Here is an 18,447-nt window from a genome sequence, read left to right as displayed (position 1 = left end):
AAGTGTGTCTTTGTTTGTGTTAATTGGCATAATTATTAAGTAGATCCCAATCTAAATAAAAATGTGATAACTTTTCAAACATAGAAATAAATAAATTAAATGACTAAGTAGAATTATATAAAAAATATATTTTTTTATTTAGAAATTAAATATTATTAATCAAATAATAAATAAGAGCATTTGTTTTTATTTTTTTGATCAAATATATAATTATGCAATGATTGACTTAAATTTAAAATATAACTATCTAGAATTGAAATTGGAATAACATTAATAAAATATATTCTATTCTTTAAAACATATAGTTATATTGTAAATTAAGAAAATATATTTTGAAATTAATTTATTTTTATAGTTTTTCTAATATGTATATGACATGTAATATCATTACAAATCCTATATAAAGTACTATATAAATAAATGTATATAATATATAGTCAAAGATTTGATACATCTATGTAAGATTTTGTTGTATTTATATGAGATGAATGATTTATTTTAAAAAAAAATTATGTTTAATTTGTATTATATATAAATTTTTCTTGAATTAATATTGTAAGTGAAACTCTAATCAGTTGATGCACATTAGTCATCGTGTGACCTAAAAAGAAATGTATATATTATACATGGATCCTTCCTTATTCTTCCTGAAAAAAAATATTATGGGTCCTTATTATAACCTTAATTAATGAAGTAGTTTTGGTGGTGGTTTGCAAGTAATAAATAAATTGATACATCGACAAGACTGTGTGTTGCCACTGCTCTAAGTTGCGTGGATCGAAACAAAAGACATAGCAATAGAATTAAGATGCAGCAGAGTTCAAGATCACGAAAAGCGGCATTGAGAGTCAGAGTTCCTTCGCGGAAGCTCATGATTCTCTCTCTCGCCATTTTCGCCATTCTCCCTCCCATTTTCTTCCACTTCCGCCTCCGACGCCTCCAACAGCTGCAACTCACAAAGTGCCGTTGGCTCAACGATCCTCCTCTAGTCTGCGCCCACGGTGGCGATTCCTCCAAGGCTTCTCCAAACACTGTAACCCTTCTCTTTCTTTTTCCTTTTTCATTTCATGTTATTATGGTTGGTTTCTAATAGGAAATATAAGGTTGGTCTAGTGCTGAAGGGAGAAGAAAAGGGGAGAGATCAAGGGTTCAAATCCCCCTCTAACAAAAAAACTAACTGAATAAAAAAAATGGTTGGTTGCTATTTGCTAATTTCTTCTTCTTTCCTCGCTCGCAGATGGCGTCGTATTTCCACGCTCTTCAGTCTCGCGTCGACTGCATTGAGATCGACGTTTCTCGTTCTTCTGACGGAGTTCTCTTTGCTCTCCATGACAGGTACTCTTGCCTTCCTTCCGTCTTTCTTTCTCAACATTGGGAAATTTCATTAAAATACTACTACTTATGCCACGCGCTTTGACAAAACACGTTTTGTTAACTTAGTTTTATTTTTAATTACTGAGCAATAGCGTTATAACCACTTTGAGATTAATTCTCACACGATGCAGGCAGGGATTTGCAGCGCTTAAATGGAAACACTAGTTCTAAAGTTGGTTACATGAACTCAGAAGAGGTGAGACTAGCACCTTTCATTTTCTGACCACTCAAGTTAATAATTCTATTATTACACTCATTGTTGCAAGCTCATTTTTATAGATGAATGACTGTATTAGTATGATATTCTTTTAATAAGAGATTAGTCACCTACCATTTTAATTAAACCAGTTGCTGATTGCTATGAAGAACAAAAAAAAAGGTGTACTTTAACTAAACCTGTTCGTCAGTTGTTTGCTCAAGTGTTTAGGTAGTATTGATGTGAAGTTTTTGATTCATCATTGCCGCTAGAAATTAGAATTGTTTTACTGACAAAGAAAGCAATCCCTCTTCACCCTTACCCTAGAAACAAAATAAAGTAACCATTCATTTGACATAAATATAATCCCTCAATGGTAGTGGAAATGCTTTTAGCAATCTTGAAATTTACATTTAATATAATGTAGAAAAAAACTATCACGTGTGATCGTTTCACCCTAAAACTAGTTGATACATACATTTTAAAATCATTTCCTTTTATCTTTCTTCCCTTACTAAGAATGCTTTGAGATTTTAAAAAGGAGTAACATTGACTAAGATTGTGTTCAGTGTATTTCTGTAGATAAGAAAGCTCAGTGCTTCACATCAGTCTACCTCAAAGTTTACTGATGAAAGTATACTTACAATCCAAGATGCTCTGATGGTATGATTCCAAGATTCAGGAAATGCTCTTTCTTTTCTTTCCTTTTTGTTTTCTTGAATAATTTTGGATCTATCCCTTTCACCATATTTGTATACTTGCTTTCTTTGATTGTATTCTTTTCCTCTTATTGTTGACAATTATCTCTTTTCATGTTCTTTCCATGTTTATATCTTTTGACTATGGCTCCACTGTACTCTTTTTAGTTGACTGCAAATTCAGTACGACAGATAGTTCTAGATGTTAAGGTTGGACCCCCGTTTTATGAGAAAAAGCTTGCCAAAGATGTTCTCTCTATTGTAAGTATAATACTTCCGTTCCTTACTGTCCATCTACTGGTGATTTTCAGGCCCTTTTTTCTTTACTGTCTGGCACAGTTACTGTATAAAAGCTTTAGCTTGCCCTTGAGTTGACAGCCTTCTGAAAGTATGTATAAGTGGCATGATAAAAAATTCCCCTCTATTGCCCTTGTGGGCTTTAGAGTTGACTTTTGGGATCATATTTATTTAACCTTTTCTAATGTTAAATTTTGAAGACTTGTATAATTGTATTTGTTGTAGACTTATTTCCTATAAATATAACAATATGCTTCAGGCCTGAGGATAAAATACAGTTTTTCTTCCTGATCTTAAGGAGTATTACCATAAACTTAACACACCAAGTTTAAAACCCTACAACAAACCCCCTTATGTTTTTGCATTTAAGCGAAAATGTTTGTTTCTCTGGTATGATGAATCAAACTCCTCCCTTCCTCTTTGAACATTCAGATAGGTTGAGGATCTGTCAGAGATTACAAAATGACGAGGAATTTAGCTATAGACTACACTAGGTTAGAGTAAAATATCCATTGTATTATTCATGAACCCTTTGAACGGTTAAATACAGAAATTCAGAGTCAAGGTACACAATGGAATATTACAGCTGTCTCCCACTACTCAACAGCTGTAATGGAATACTCTATAACTATATCATTCTTATCTGAAATCTTTGAATTTAGCTGGGGTCTTCGGATTACGTTTGGGCCTTGGTTGTATAAGGGGCTATCAATACTCCCGGTCTCAGAAATGTCTTTGTCCTTAAAGACAGTTGTGAGAGCAGGTTGAGTGGTGTTGGAAGGTCCGGGAGTGCATTGCCGCCCTTGGGAGTCCATAGCAGAAGTGCCACATGGAGAGTCATTAATGGTTGGTAATGATGGTTGGTTAGGAATGAGAGGGAGTTGGAGAGCCCTTGTGAATTGAGGAGTCTATCTCTTGCATGCAAATTTCATTAGGAATATTAAGAGATGGAAAAGGGGAGGGTGATGGAGGATTCTGGCCCTTGTATTTACGAAGGAGGCTCACATGGAAAACTGGATGAATCTTGGCTGTCTCTGGTAAAGCAAGCTTGTAAACAACTGTGCCAATTCACTTTTCTACTTGATACAGTCCACGGAAACATCGAGATAGCTTGGAATCTCATTGGGAACGAACAGAGGACTGATGATAGTGTTGGAGTTTCAACCATGCCCATTCACCTACGTCGAAAGAAATGGCAGTGCGACGGGTATCTGCTTGAGCCTTTCATGTATTGCCTGCTGTGATTCAAGTTTTCCCTCACTGTTTTTATAATAAACTTGCGTTGCTGCTGGGAACAGTGGACATTTGGCAGAGTGGTGTTGTGAACATCATAATCCGCAATGGAGGGAGGGCTGTGTCCATACAAAGCCTGGTATGGTGACATTTGCAACACTGAGTGTTTGGCAGAGTTGTACCATTGCTCGGCCAAGTGAAAGAACAAAAACCATTTGTGTGGAAAATCGGCAATGAAACAGCGAAGATAGGCAACTAGAGTACGATTCACTACTTGTGTTTGACCATCGAATTGGGGATGGTAGGCGGAGGAGTATTGAAGTGCCATGCCTTGGTGTTTGAACAGAGTGCGCCAAAATTTTCTTAAGAAAAGGCGGTCTCTGTCACTGACAATGGATTGAGGCATGCCATAAAGTCTGCAAATTTCAACTGAGAATCTTGCAGCCAGGATCGGTGCTGAAAACTTAGAAGGTAATCCCACAAATGGGCAAATTTTGTAAATCTGTCCATGATGACCCAAATTTTTGTATGGCCTCTTGAATTAGGGAGATTAGTAATAAAATCCATACTAATGTGTTCCCATTGTATATGAGGTATGTGGCTTGGCTTGCACATACTTGGATTGCTAACAAATGAGGCACTGAGTTACAAATCCCTTAACATCTTGGGATATTCCAGGCCAAAAAAGGATGAAGCCAATCTAGCTAAAGTAGCTTTGGTTCCTGAATGTCCCCCTTCAACAGAACTGTGGAAGGCATTCATGAGAGTCTCCCTCATGGATTGATATTTGGGTATAAAAATTCTGTTCTGAAACAAAATTAACCCTTTTGTGATTTGAATGTTTGAATTTGACTGTGCCTCTGCTTCATATTTCTGCATGTGATTCTGTCCATCTGGGTGAGTCAGAAAGTGTTGTTGTAATTCTATTAAAAGATCTGGGACAATGGAGGAGACTGTCAGCAACATGGAAGGATCTGTTGGGGTCTCCTTAGCATGAATTGATTTGGATAAGGCGTCTGCTACTCGGTTATGTAACACCCTCTACCTCGATATACATATTTATATAATAAAATACTTGAAAATATGAAATTACGTAAAATGAGATTTTATTCAATGAACATAAAAGAGTTCACGTGGGTAAAAGGTTCACATTCACTTCACTATTACATATAAAACTTGTTTGGAATATTTTCATCTCAACACATCATGCATTTAAAACAAAAACTCATGCCCCAATGTCACATCTTATTAGAGCATTATGTCCCAGCATCCTGTAACACGAGGTTAAGTCGTTCACCTAGTCATCTGCTCCCACGAACACAAGGTTCGAGATCATCACAAGATCCAAACACAAACAACACACTGAGAGTGAGTTATCACATTTCTAAATAAAATACAGATAAACAAAGACATAATTAAAATAAATTATAGAAGTATTTATAACATAGCTCAACTTAATACAATCCACATTACTTCACCACTTTATCATTTAAAATTCATTTTTCAATTACCATTCACGTTACACATGAATCAAACACTCGAGTCAAGACGTAGCAACACTTATCAATTTCATAATAAACAATTCACAGACGTTATGCAACATTTATACTTAGACTCAAGCCTACATGCAATGTGGTATCATGTCAGTGAAAAATCACACTAGGGTGCTTAGGAGTATATAACAAGACACACCACACAATGAGTATGTTAGATCACTCTCACTGAGTAAAATCATAAGGTGCAGGGTCATTCTGTTTTGCGAGAATGCTCCAACCATATGAGATCAACATAGGCTTAAAAGAGCACTCAAATCGAGTGTATTTACCCCCAAGGCCTAGACTCCAAAGAATCCGTGCACCTTTCTAATTCAGGTCCAATCCTTAAAATAATTTTTGCACACAGACACTGCTTATGAATTATACAATACGCACAACCTCACACTTATGTTTCAAACACGTTTAACACATTGCACTACAAATTTAACACCTTAGGTTCCTAATTAGGAATCCTACACTTTCCGTTTAATACTGCACATAAACACTTTTCTCAAGGTAAACACCAGTCAGTTTATTGTATAATTCATAACCAAATTTCACGTCCATAATTTTAACATATCACAACATCGCAATCCACCATCACATATTTATGTGTATCTCATAACTCAACACATTCAATTTATCCATTACACATAATTTCAATCACAATTTCATGATCTCAATATAACAATTTATTACGCTAATATAATAATTTTGTCCAAAATACAAACAAATTATACAAAAATGCTTCTCACAACATGAGGAGTAAAACCCCTCAAACAATTTCACATGATCATATAGGAAGAATTACAATAAAATAAACATCTCAAAATAAACCTCAATTTGATCCTCTAAGGATTCTTATACATGTTCTCATTACTCCTCAATTGTAAATAACTCATCTCTTACCTCTAAGCGGACTCACAGGTGAAGTCCGATAGTGATAGCGGCATCTCTAGCAGTTCCGTGAGACTCTTCAAGTTTTTCCTCTGATTGTTCTGCTAGGATTTCCAAACGTTACAAAGAAGGAGAAAAGATTGTAGCTTCCATTTCACTGTCAACGTGTGAGACCAATTTCTCTTGGCAAAAACATTATTTCGCAAATCCCAATGGTGAGAATGTGAGAAAATGAGTTCCATAGGTGGTATCCAAATTTCAGGACGATCCAACGGTTAATGAGTCTGGGATCGTAGTTTTACTAGGACAGGTTTGGGTGTATGCTAGAAAAGAGAAAGCTCAGTGTGAGAGACATTTCTTCTACCACATACATTATCTCAAAAATCCTAACGGTGGGTGTGTGCGAAAATAAGTTTCAAATCTCGTGTTCAAATTTCACGACAATCGAATGGTTAACGAGTTCGAGATCGTCGTTCTACTGAGACAGGTTTGATTGTATGCTGGAAAAAGAAAGGATTTTGGAAAAGAAAGAAGGGAAAACGGATTTGAGAGGAAGATAGTGTAGAGACGTTTCGTAAATGCAAAAAGTGACCTATTATGTCTCTATCTATAGCTAGGATACTCTGGGCCTATTATTTACTCTATTTTTTTTTTATTTTATCATTTTATTTACCTTAAAAATATTATTTTAATTAATAAAACTATTTCTCTTATTTATTTAATTACAAAAAGCTCATTATTTTCCTAAAATTCTATTTATTTTAAATAAAATCATTTTTAATTTATTTTATAAAAAATGAGATGTTACAGGTTATATTGCCCAAGGAAAAAAATAATCTCATAATCGAACCGCAGAAGTTTAGTAGCCCATCTATCTTGTTCTCGAGTATGCCACCCTTGAGAGAGTAAGGGCCTTCAAACTCTGCTGATTTGTGAATATTCTAAATTTGTTGCCAATTAGATAATGGTGCCATTTTCTTACAGCATCTGTAATGGAAGGCATTCCCCTTGCGTATGTAGAAGCTAGTTGCATGCGCAGGCAAAGTTTCTTACCGGAGAAGTTGGGTGACCTAGTTGAGAAAGGATGACACCAATAGCAGTGGTGAACACATCTGTTTCGTCATCAAAAGGAAGAGCAAATTAAGGAAGCTGCAAGACTGGAACAGTGGTCATAGCTTTTTTTAAAACTGTAAAAGCTGATTCGGAATTTGTATTCCATTTAAAATTTGAGTCGCGTAACAGATCCATGAGGGGGAACACGAGCTTAGCATAATTTCGTATAAAGCAACAATAAAACCCTGAAGTGTGGTGAGGGAGTGAGGGGGAGGCCAATCCAGAATTGCTTGTATCTTCTCTGGGTCTTGTTGAACCCCCTTGTTGGATGCAATGTGACCCAGGTATGCCACAGTAGTCACAGCAAACAGACACTTCACTGAACTTATCAAAGAACTGGTGGTCCTGTAAAAAATTAAAAACCAACGCTAGGTGCTGTAAGTGATCAGTTTAGGAAGAGCTGTAAATCAAAATATCATCGAAAAACACAAGCACAAAATGTCGTAAATAAGGCCGCAGCAGATCATTCATTGCTGCCTGAAAAGTGGCTGGGGCATTAGTGAGGCCAAATGGCATCACCAAAAACTCGTAGTGTCCCTCAAACATTCGAAAGGAGGTTTTGTGTGTATCTTCTTGGGCAACATGTATTCGGTGTTAGCCTGAGTGTAAGTCAATTTTTGAAAAAATGGTGGCACCGTGTAACTCATCTAATAATTCATCCACAATTGTTATAGGAAACTGATCTTTAATGGTAATGGCATTTAGGACCCGATAGTCTGCACAAAACCTCCATGTGCCATCCTTTTTTCAAACCAATAAAACCGGGGATGAAAACGGGCTATGGCTGGGTACTATGAGACCCTCCTAGACCATTTCAGAAATGAATTTAGTCATAGCTTCTTTTCGGGTGTGAGGGTAGTGCTAGGGTTTTATGTTGACAGACTTAGTGTTTGGTAATAAAGGGATATGGTGATCGTGGGTGCAGGGAGGGGGTAGACCTTGTGGTTTGCTAAATATGGAAGCAAACTGGTGAAGGAGAAGTTGAACGACTGGGCTAAAAGATGTAAAAGGGTCTTGGGTGGATGGAGTGGTAATGGTATCTAGTTCGGACTGGGTATAAGTAACTAAGTGACACGAAGCAATGGAGTCTTGGTGGATGAAATGACAAAATTGATGGAAAGTAGTTGCTGTTGGTTTGAGGGTAGTGTTACCAGTTAGGGTAATAGGGCCTCCGTAGTGAGTGAAAGTCATACATGGGATGGAGAAATCAGAGGTAATGGGACCTAAAGAACTGAGCCATTGCACACCCAAAACCAAGTCAGCACCTTGGATAGGAAGAAGTACATGGGAACCTCAAAAACCTGGTCCTGAATCTCCAAGGGAACCTTAGAGCATAGTCCCGAGCAATAAATGTGATCACCATTCCCTACCATCACTGGAAAAGCAACAGTTGGGGAAATGGAAAGGTTCAAATGGGCAGCGAGTGCGTCTGGGTTGCAAGATGTTATGCAAGCTTCCCGAGTCAACTAATACAATCATGGTTTGGCCCAAAATAAAGCCTTTGAAATGAAGGGTGTTAGAGGAAGGTAAACCCATAAGGGCATAGGTGGATAGTTGAAGATGATGGGTAGGTTCCTCTTGTGGCTCAAATAAAGGCTCATGTGGAGGCATGGGCTGACAAGTTGATTCGACAGGATCATCATCCATAAGCAACAAAAGAAACTTGGATGCTTGGCACCTATGTCCTGGGACATATTTTTCTTCACAGTAATAGCAAAGGCCTTTGGCTCTCTGTTCATGGTATTGGGCTTGGGTTAAGTGTTTAAGGGAAGGGGTGGCAAGGTGGGTGGTGTTAGACGAAGTAGCAGGGTAAGGAGGTTTGGGGTTAGGTTTAGGCTTGAAGTCTTTCAATTTGGCCTCCACCAACTTGGCTAATCCGATGGCATGATGGATGGAAAAAGGTTTAAGGACAGCCAGTTCTCAACGAATGTTAGGAGAGAGGCTGAAAGGGAAACAGTTGAGAAGCGTTTCTGCATTTAGTCCGAAAACACGGTTAGAAAGTTTCTCAAAGCGGTGTTGATACTCAGCCACTGTGCTATACTGGCGGAGCTTGAAAAGCTCAACTTGGTGATTCTCATAGGAAGAGGGTCTGAAACGAACTTCTAAGGCATGGGTAAACGTCTCCCAATCTGTGAGTTGATGGTTGTTGTGCATCCATTTGAACCAACTCATGGATTCACCTCACATATAGAATGCGGTCATGCAAAGTGCTGCTTGGGGGGAACTTTGTAAAGCACAAAATTGTTCAGCTTGGAGCAACCAGTTAAAGGGGTCTTGGCCATCAAAGGGATTGAGTTGAAGTTTTGAAAAACAAATGGAAGGGTTAGGGGTGGTATTATATGAAGAGCCACCAATGGTGGAGGAAACTGGTTATTAGAACCAAAACCAGCAGTATTATGAAGGTGAGAATGAGCTCGTGGAGAAGGGGTAATATTATGCATCGTGCCGTCAAGACCAACATGGAAAATACGGGGTGTGGAAGGGGCCCCCATTAGCACCTAGTGGATCGTCCAAATTAGTGGCAGGAGTGGAAAAGGCAGGTAATGTGGCCACCTTGTCAGCTTAGGAGCTGATAATACTTTAAGGCGTATCACAACGAGTGTCCATGGCAGAATGAAGCTGCTCATAACGCATAGACTGGTGCTCTTGCGTAGCACTGAGTCTATCGTGCAGAGTCTGTCGGACCTCCCCGAGATTCGGTTTGGGAGGCATGCGTGAATCAGAAAGCACCAATGATAGGTTGGAGATCTATCTGAGACTACAAAATGACGAGGAATATAGCTATAGACCACACTAGGCTACTAATTAGAGTAAAATATCCATTATATTATTTATGAACCCTTTGAATGGTTAAATACAGAAATTCAAAGTCAAGGTACACAACGGAATATTACAGTGTCTCCCACCACTCAACAGCTATAATGGAATACTCTAGAATTATTTCATTCTTATCTGAAAATCTTTGAATTTAGTTGGGGTCTTTAGGTTACGTTTGGGCCTGTGTTGTGAGGATAGGGCCTTGATTGTATTACGGGCCTATCACATTCCCTCCCCCTTGTTTCATGGATTGGAAGCAAAGCAGAATGCATTAATTGAGCAACACACATGACAAAACCTTTTCTCCCTTCTTCCTTGTCTTTCTTTAGTGTCCTAACTACAATGTCTCCTCATCGGTCGTCCAAGACTACCATGACTTCAATCTCTAAAATATTCCTTTGGGTCAGTGTTATCAATGGTGGATGGTGGAAGGCCAAAATTCCTCCATATTAACACACCATTGCGGCCTATGGCACTGCCATTGTGGGCCTCCCTCCTCAAATTGCCTATGGCGTTTGGCAAAAAATCACCATGCCATTCTTCCATGGCGCCGCCATTTAACAACACTGCTGTGGGTCTTCAATATACTGGGCCTTCTATGGCTTGAAAATAGAGAAAGAAAGAAAATAATGAGGTGGTCTTATTGGTGAAATAAGGGTGAACCTAAGCACAATGGTAAGGTTGGTGTTTTGTGACCTAGATGCCATGAGTTTAAATCCTAGAAATAGCCTGGGGGTAAATCCTCAGACTCCTCTGGATGAGAGCCTTGTGCACTGGGTCACCCTTTTGGTCTTATTGGTTGAACTGATAGATGTTGGTGAACCTGTTGCCATCAACCTAATCCTGTTAGGACTCATCCCTCTCCATTACATTTGTCCTGGTCCTGTAGCAAGTCCTTAGTTTTTCTTCAAAATATTTATTTTTTTCTTTTTGCAGCCATGTAGTTTCCATGTGTCAAAACAATATATCTGTTTCAGGTGGAGAAGACGGAGTGCAGCAACTGCCTCATATGGGCTAAAAGTGACATTTTAGCAAGGGATGTAATTAAACTCTCATCAGAAATTACAGTAAGAAGCAGTTTAAATAGTTTTGTTTGCATGCCTTTTTCATTTTTTGATGTCACTATTTTGGCATATGAAAATCTTCTGTTGTCTTGTATGATAGCTTTTCTTTGATTATTTTTTTTAGGCTTCATTTCAATATAAAATGGCAAGAGAAAAAATGATTTATTTTCCTAAAAATTGATTGGCTGGGGAACATGGAACAAAAGATTGTACAGCTTTTGGCTGTATTAACTTATACGCCTAGTTACTTAAGCATTGAAATTTTGGCCGTTGCAAGCGATTTATTATAAACACTGAATGATAATTAATGCTTAATAAGATAATGCTTCTGAGAGTTGGTGTAAAAGTGGTGTGCAAATAACAGAACCCTTTCTACAAAGCATGGAAAGGCCTAGGGCAGGTCTCAGATATCCATGCTGATTCAATGCATTGAGTCTTTATTGTGAAAACAAAGCCATCAAGGCCATCTATGAATTCTGATAGTGATAGTTTCGCTGCAGCTGCAGCACTGAAGTATACTAGTTTTGATTCTTTCAGAGAATGGAAAATTTTACTATACATAGGAAGCTACCTTTCTTTTTTTTGGATAAAAGAATAAATATTATTAGAGAATGGAGAGGATTAGAATAGAGACCCTCCTAGGATGAACCAAAGAATTGAAAAAATAAAACCTAACAGACAACTGAACTGGTATAGCACACCTCTGCAAAGCCCGACAGTCTTTCCACATGTCCAACAAAGGAACCTTTCTAAAAATAGCCATGAGCTGAGCACCTCCAAAAACCTAACCTTAAAAATTCATGCATTACTTCCATGAACACCTTATAACAGTGCACATTGCACACTTTGAAAGAGATTCCTTCTTTAGTCATCTCAAAACCTCTTAAATAGCAAATGACATGAGAAAGTGGTCCGAACTGAGTCTAGAACAACCAAAAGTATTAGTCTAATCCACAAGTAAATGACTAGCTGCATGAATATAGAAGAACTGGAGAAGAGTAAAGAGTTATAATGATTTGGGCCCATTTTGGTGGTAATCAAAATGGTTATTCTTGTTTGGAGAATAGTTACGGAAGTGGAAATAACATTTATGTTAACTGACTGTAAGTCTTTACCTTAATTGTGCCTAATTAATTTTTTTTATAATTGTATCTATTAATGACAAGTTGTTTGTATCATTACGAAGCTGCAAGCCCTGGAATTGTATTATAGATGTGTTAATTTTACGTGCTTTAATGTCCACTTCAACTTCCACTCAGTTCAGTCTGGGATGATGCAGGTTGGCTACATTGTTATGAGGGATCCTTCTACTGGAGCTAGGACAAATTTGTTGAGAATGAAAGGTGCTGAGGTTGTTGGTGTCTATCATCCACTGATTGATGAAAAGCTTATGAAAGTTTTGCACTGGTAGTATTTTTTATTAAAGCATCTAGCATCTGGCAGCTTCTAGCATGAACATGTGGTGTATTTATTATTTACCATATTTTGCATTGTGGTGAACAGGAGGAACAAAAAGGTGTATGCCTGGACAGTTGATGATGCAGAATCCATGCAAAAGATGTTGTTTGAACATGTTGATGCTATTGTTACGAGCAACCCAACTGTTCTTCAACGCCTAATGCAAGATATCAAAACACAATGTCTTGAAGAAGGTTATTCATTACCACGCTAAAATTTGTTTCAAGAATTTTAGAGATGCCTTCTATGTTGTGATTATTAAAACTCTAATCCTTTGTGTAACCTCCATTCTTCTCTTGGTTGCAAATTGATACTGAGCTGGGAAAAAGGATGAATATAGGGGTTGGACCCTTGGCTTTAGGATGTTTAATGTATCTTTAGGTACCACAATCATTTTGTTCTTAAATATAATTCTTAAATATTAATGCTATTTGTCGATGACAGTACTGACAGCATAGTGGAGGACACCAAGGTTTCTTGGCATGAAAGTATGGTGGATATGACACCTAGGACATAACGTATACTGAGCGATACAGTAAATCTGAAAAATTATGATAGCTATAATATGAATAATAAATTTAGTACGAAATTAATATTAATATAGCATACAAATCATAGAAGTGAAAATTGAAAATTTAAAAATGTGGCAGTTATTAGGAACATAATAATATAATTTATCTATGTACAGTGACATTACCTATTTGTGCCGGTTTGAGCTTTAAAAAATAAAAACAAAATGTAGAATGCAGTTTGGAGTGTTGAAAGTGCCCAACACGGACTTGGTTATTATTTTGAGGTGTTTGTGCTTCCTTACTTCCTAGGTGATTAAGCAACAAGTATCTATTGCAGCAACAATATAACATGGATTGAAGACGAGAAGAAATATAGGAGAAATTAGAATTTTGGAACCCACGTTGAAGACAAATATAGTCATATCATCAAGGGGAAGAAAATGGTAAGGAATAATTCTGATCGAGTGATCACCCATTTGTAGATTTTTTTAATTAAGACTTTAAATTTTGATGCAATGGTCACAGGTGTGGAAAATAGGAATGGAAATTTCGGACCTTAGATTGAAAATGTCACTATTAAGGAGAAGAAAATTTGAAGGTAGGGTCATCAAAACCCTTTCACTTGTGTTTTTTTTTTTTTTTATTATTATCAAAAACTTAAACAACTTCCTCCTTGTTAACCTAAGACCAGGGTGGACCCACGTTGAGGCAGAGTGTGTCTATAGTCACACCAGAATTTTTGAAATTATAATTTTAACTAAAAACTTTTTAAGTTAGTTTATTAAATTAAAAATATTTAGTAAAATTAACTATTATGCTAATTGATAAATAAAAAAAAATAACCTAAAGAACATGTAATTATAACAAAAATCATAAGTTTTAATTTTTAAGATAATTTTTTATACTTATTATTTTTTTAAAATATTAAATATTTACTTATGTTAAATAATATAATGTTAAAAATAATGTTTTTTTTTTATAATTACACGTTCTTAGTTTGTTTGTTTTTTTTTTTTACAAAGGCTACATGTTCGTAGTTATAAATCAGTACTAAGTTATGATATCAAAATAATAAACATATAGTATTAAAATAAAATTTTAATGAAATAAATATATAACCCAGAGATAACTAATGTAATAGGTTGTACTCCGGATAATAACTTTATGCCTGCTCCTACGATTCAAAAGGACAGAGACAAAAATTGCTTCGGGACAAACAAGTATCTCAATTTGCTAAATTGATTGAAGAGAGTCAGATAAAGACTGGTAGTAGATTAAATCAAGAATCGTCTATTACTAAAGTGGGTGACACTCGTTGGGGTCCCCACTTTAGGACTTTCACTAGTTTGATGACTATATATGGTGCCATTATTGAGGTACTTGAAGAAGTCGGGAAAGATACGTCATTTGAAAAATATGGTGAAACTATGCTTTTACTAGATGTGCTTCAGTCCTTTGATTTTATTTTCATGTTATACCTAATGGTTGAGATTTTAGTATTTACAAATGATTTAAGTGTAGCGCTACAAAAGCGTGATCAAGATCTTTTGAATGCTTTATCACTTGTCAAAGCCACCAAAGAAGAATTACAAGAAATGAGGAATGATGGATGGGAAGAACTTATATCTAAGGTTATGGAAAATTGCAATAAACATGATATTGATGTGCCTGATTTGGATGCACTGTATGTGCAAGGGAAGAAACCTAGACGACATGCTACCACTTCTAGTGTTTCTAATTTGCATCATTATAAGCATGATTATTTATTTAGTGTTTTAGATTTGTAGTTGCATGAGCTCAATGCTAGGTTTGATGAAGATAATACTAAACTTTTACAATGTGTTTCATGTTTGAGTCCCTCATCATCATTTGAAGCTTTTGATGTGAAAAAATTGTTGAGGATGGTTGAACTTTATCCAAATGATTTTGTAGATGTGCCGGAAGTGGTGGTGCGACATCAGCTTCAGAATTATGTTAAAAATGTTCGATGTGATCCAAAATTTGCAAAGTTAAAAGGACTTTCTTGTGGAAACAAAAAAGTGTAACACATTTGATATAGTTTATAGGCTTCTGAAGTTGGCTTTAGTCTTACCGGTAGCAACTGCAAGCATGAAACGTGTTTTTTCAGCTATGAAGTTTTTGAAGAGTCAACTATGTAACAAAATGGGTGATCAATGGTTAAATGATCGTCTTGTAACTTTTATAGAAAGAGATATTCTTGAAATAATCAACAATGATATTATTTTAGTTCATTTTCAAAAAATGGATAGTAGACGATTTTCATTGTAAATATTTTATTAAACATTATTTTTTATTTTCAATATATTTTAGTCTATAATTTCTTTTATATTTTAGCCACACTGATATTTATTGTTTGGATCCGTCCCTCCTTATAACATAGATCACTTTAAAGTAAATTAAACCATGGATTTAAAGGAAAAAGGGGATTGGTTTAAGATGAAGTGCCTCTTTCTTGTAGGTAACTAGGCCATATGTTTCACTCATGTCTATGTCTTGTCCAGATGTGTGAGTTGCAGGCAGCTTCCAATTGAACCAATAAAGAAGGTTGGCCAGAATATACTCAACAGAAGCAAGCCCAAACGTCATTCCGGGGCATGCCCTTCTCCCAAAACCAAATGTAATAAATTGCAAGTCTTGGCCATTAAAATGAACCCGGCTGTTATCATGTCTCTCTGGAATGAACTCTTCAGGTCTTTCCCAAAACTCAGGGTCCCTCTGAATTGCCCATGCATTGACATATACCAGTGTTTTTGCTGGAATATCATACCCTCCCAGTTTCACACTAGATGCTGTCTCTCTAGGAGCCAAGAGAGGAGCAGGTGGATGTAACCTTAGAGTTTCTTTGATTACACATTTCATGTAGTCCATTTGATTGATGTCATTTTCCTCTACTTTTGATTTATTCCCTACAAATTTTCTCACCTCATCCTGGGCTTTCTTCAATTTCATTGGATTTTTCATGAGCTCTGCCATAGCCCATTCTAGTGCTGATGCGGTTGTTTCACTTCCTGCTACAAACATATCCTGAAATTATAAAAATAATATTAATAGTAATTCCGAACTCAACCTTTTTGTTTGGGATATAAAAATTCTGTGTTGTATTAGACTGTCCTGAAGTTAGCAATCTTTAATCATGAGCCTTAAAGACGGCTTATAATGATGCTTTTTATATATTTTTAGGATTAAAATATAATTTGGTCTAAAGTAACAACATATATTGTTCCGACCCTCACATCTATAAATTAGTCCTTGTAAGTGTCAACGCACTATCAAGTTTACTGTCAACTTGTAAATAATTTCACCCCTTTAAGGACTAATTTTTATAGACATAAAAAAACTTTCGAGACTAGAGCAATACAAATTACCAGTTGGAGTGACCAAATTATTGTGTCTGCAAGTAAGTCAGCTAAAACGATTGAATTTGAAAAAGAAAGCTACAGGAGAGAAAAAGAGGGAAACCAATAGAATTGATTTGATGCCATCCTTGGTGAGCTCAGAGTCAGGCATGATGAGGATATCCACAAAGTCTTTCTCAGTGGAGCAGAGATCAGATACCCTCTGCATCTTCTTATGCTCCGCAATTACCTGATCAAATAAGGCATCCAATGCTCCAAAAGTAGCCTTGAATTCTTGAATTTGGCCAGTTAGAAAATCAACCCAACCCAAGAAAGGAAAGCGATCCCCCACAGTGACAACTCCAAGTTGAATCATCGCCCTCTTTGCAAGCTCTTTGATCCTGCTGTGACAATCTTCTGTACTGTATTTCTTTCCAAGAGCACATTTACAGATGATGTTGTTTGTTGTTTCAATAAGCAACTCACTTAGATTCACAGAGGAGGATGCATCACTCAAGCTTGCTTCACGTATCTTGTTAATCAATTCTGCAACCTCTTCTTCTCTGATGAGACTAAGTGACTGCACCCTTTTGGGGCTCAGAAGCTCAAGGACACATATTTTTCTTTTGTGTTTCCAGCTTTCTCCATAGGATGCAAAACCAATGTCATTACATCCATACAGCAAGGTTTTTGCTGCTGTGGTTTTGGGTCGGTTTGAGAAAGTTATGTCGTGAGTTTTCATGATTTCCCTGACCGCGTCTGGAGATGAAACCACCAAGGCTCGAGTCTGCCCCAACTGCAACAACATCAGAGAACCATGCTTTTGTGAGAGGGTTCTAAGAGAATGGTATGGCAATTTGCTTAGTTGATGAAGATTGCCAATGATTGGTAGCTTTCTTGGGGAGGGAGGCAGATTGAAACTGGGTTTGATTTTGGGTCTTCTTGTTAGCTTTAACACAACAATAACAAGAAGAAAGAGGAAAAGGTATTGATGAAAAGTAGAAACAGAGAAAGCTGTTTTAAGTTGCTCATATGGCCATTGTATAGAAGCCATTCTTTAACCACACTAAGACTAATGAGACACAGACACTATAACATATATATAGGCATAGCCATCATCATGGAATAGTTTTGTTCGTTGTCTCTTCTCAATGTGAACACCGCAGCTAGCTAGCAAGCCCCTCAATAATGTTGGATGCAATAATGTTGTTTGTGCAATACAAATGTTAAATGAAAAATAAAATTTTCACACCCCATTGAGTGTATCTATTAACTTAGGAAAGCTGCACCCACACACATCCACCTCAATCCCCCCACCCCCTAATAGGGTTAAGATAGATTGGAAAAAGTTCTAGATTCCAATCTTACGAAAAACTCTCCGTTCTCTTAAAAAAAATATTGATTTCCCACTTATCAAACCGAAAAATTGTGCCAAAAATATAGATTGGAACAATAGTTTATGACAAACCGAAAAAATTATTGGTTGAGTCGCGGACAATGTCGCTTTCTTTAAGACGTTTCATAGCATTGTAAAAAATTGTGCAAGCAGACTATCAACCACGAAGTCTCCAGGATAAAACAGCCCAGATCACTGTATAAGATTCCCACTGCACTGAGGGAAACTTTCTAGAATTACATCCTTTTGTATGACTTGAAAAGTCACTCTAAAGCCACCCGAAAATATGACTTGAAAAGTCACTCTAATAGCCAACCAAAAATATGACTAGAAAAGTCACTCTTATAACCAACCGAAAATATGACTAAAAAAGTCACTCTAATAGCCAACCAAAAAATATGACTTGAAAAGTCACTCTTATAGCCAATCGAAAATATGACTTAAAAAGTCAGTATTATAACCAACTGAAATTATAGAGCGACAGAAAGAAAGAGGGAGAAG

At 36.7% G+C, this 18,447-nt stretch overlaps 2 protein-coding genes across 2 annotated transcripts; one reads left to right on the top strand and one right to left on the bottom strand.

Annotated features, from left to right (window-relative positions):
• The first annotated feature begins 642 nt into the window (after window positions 1-642).
• LOC100786146 (glycerophosphodiester phosphodiesterase GDPD4) lies at window positions 643-13,112 on the top strand. The gene is made up of 8 exons (XM_003522773.4): window positions 643-1,033; window positions 1,238-1,335; window positions 1,510-1,570; window positions 2,153-2,233; window positions 2,437-2,529; window positions 11,138-11,227; window positions 12,504-12,631; window positions 12,728-13,112. Exons 1-8 carry the CDS (start codon window positions 809-811, stop codon window positions 12,894-12,896), a joined length of 945 nt encoding a protein of 314 aa, XP_003522821.2. The 5' UTR covers window positions 643-808; the 3' UTR covers window positions 12,897-13,112.
• Window positions 13,113-15,519: 2,407 nt separating this feature from the next.
• On the bottom strand, window positions 15,520-17,730 carry LOC100785621 (cytochrome P450 71A1). The gene is made up of 2 exons (XM_003522772.4): window positions 16,675-17,730; window positions 15,520-16,239 (listed from the first exon to the last, which is right to left on the bottom strand). Exons 1-2 carry the CDS (start codon window positions 17,602-17,604, stop codon window positions 15,625-15,627), a joined length of 1,545 nt encoding a protein of 514 aa, XP_003522820.1. The 5' UTR covers window positions 17,605-17,730; the 3' UTR covers window positions 15,520-15,624.
• Between the last annotated feature and the right edge of the window lie 717 nt (window positions 17,731-18,447).

This window comes from Glycine max, chromosome 4 (assembly GCF_000004515.6).
Source record: "Glycine max cultivar Williams 82 chromosome 4, Glycine_max_v4.0, whole genome shotgun sequence".
Lineage (NCBI taxonomy): Eukaryota > Viridiplantae > Streptophyta > Magnoliopsida > Fabales > Fabaceae > Glycine > Glycine max.
Note: the sequence above shows the minus strand (reverse complement) of the source record. Positions and strands in the feature narration are given on the sequence as shown.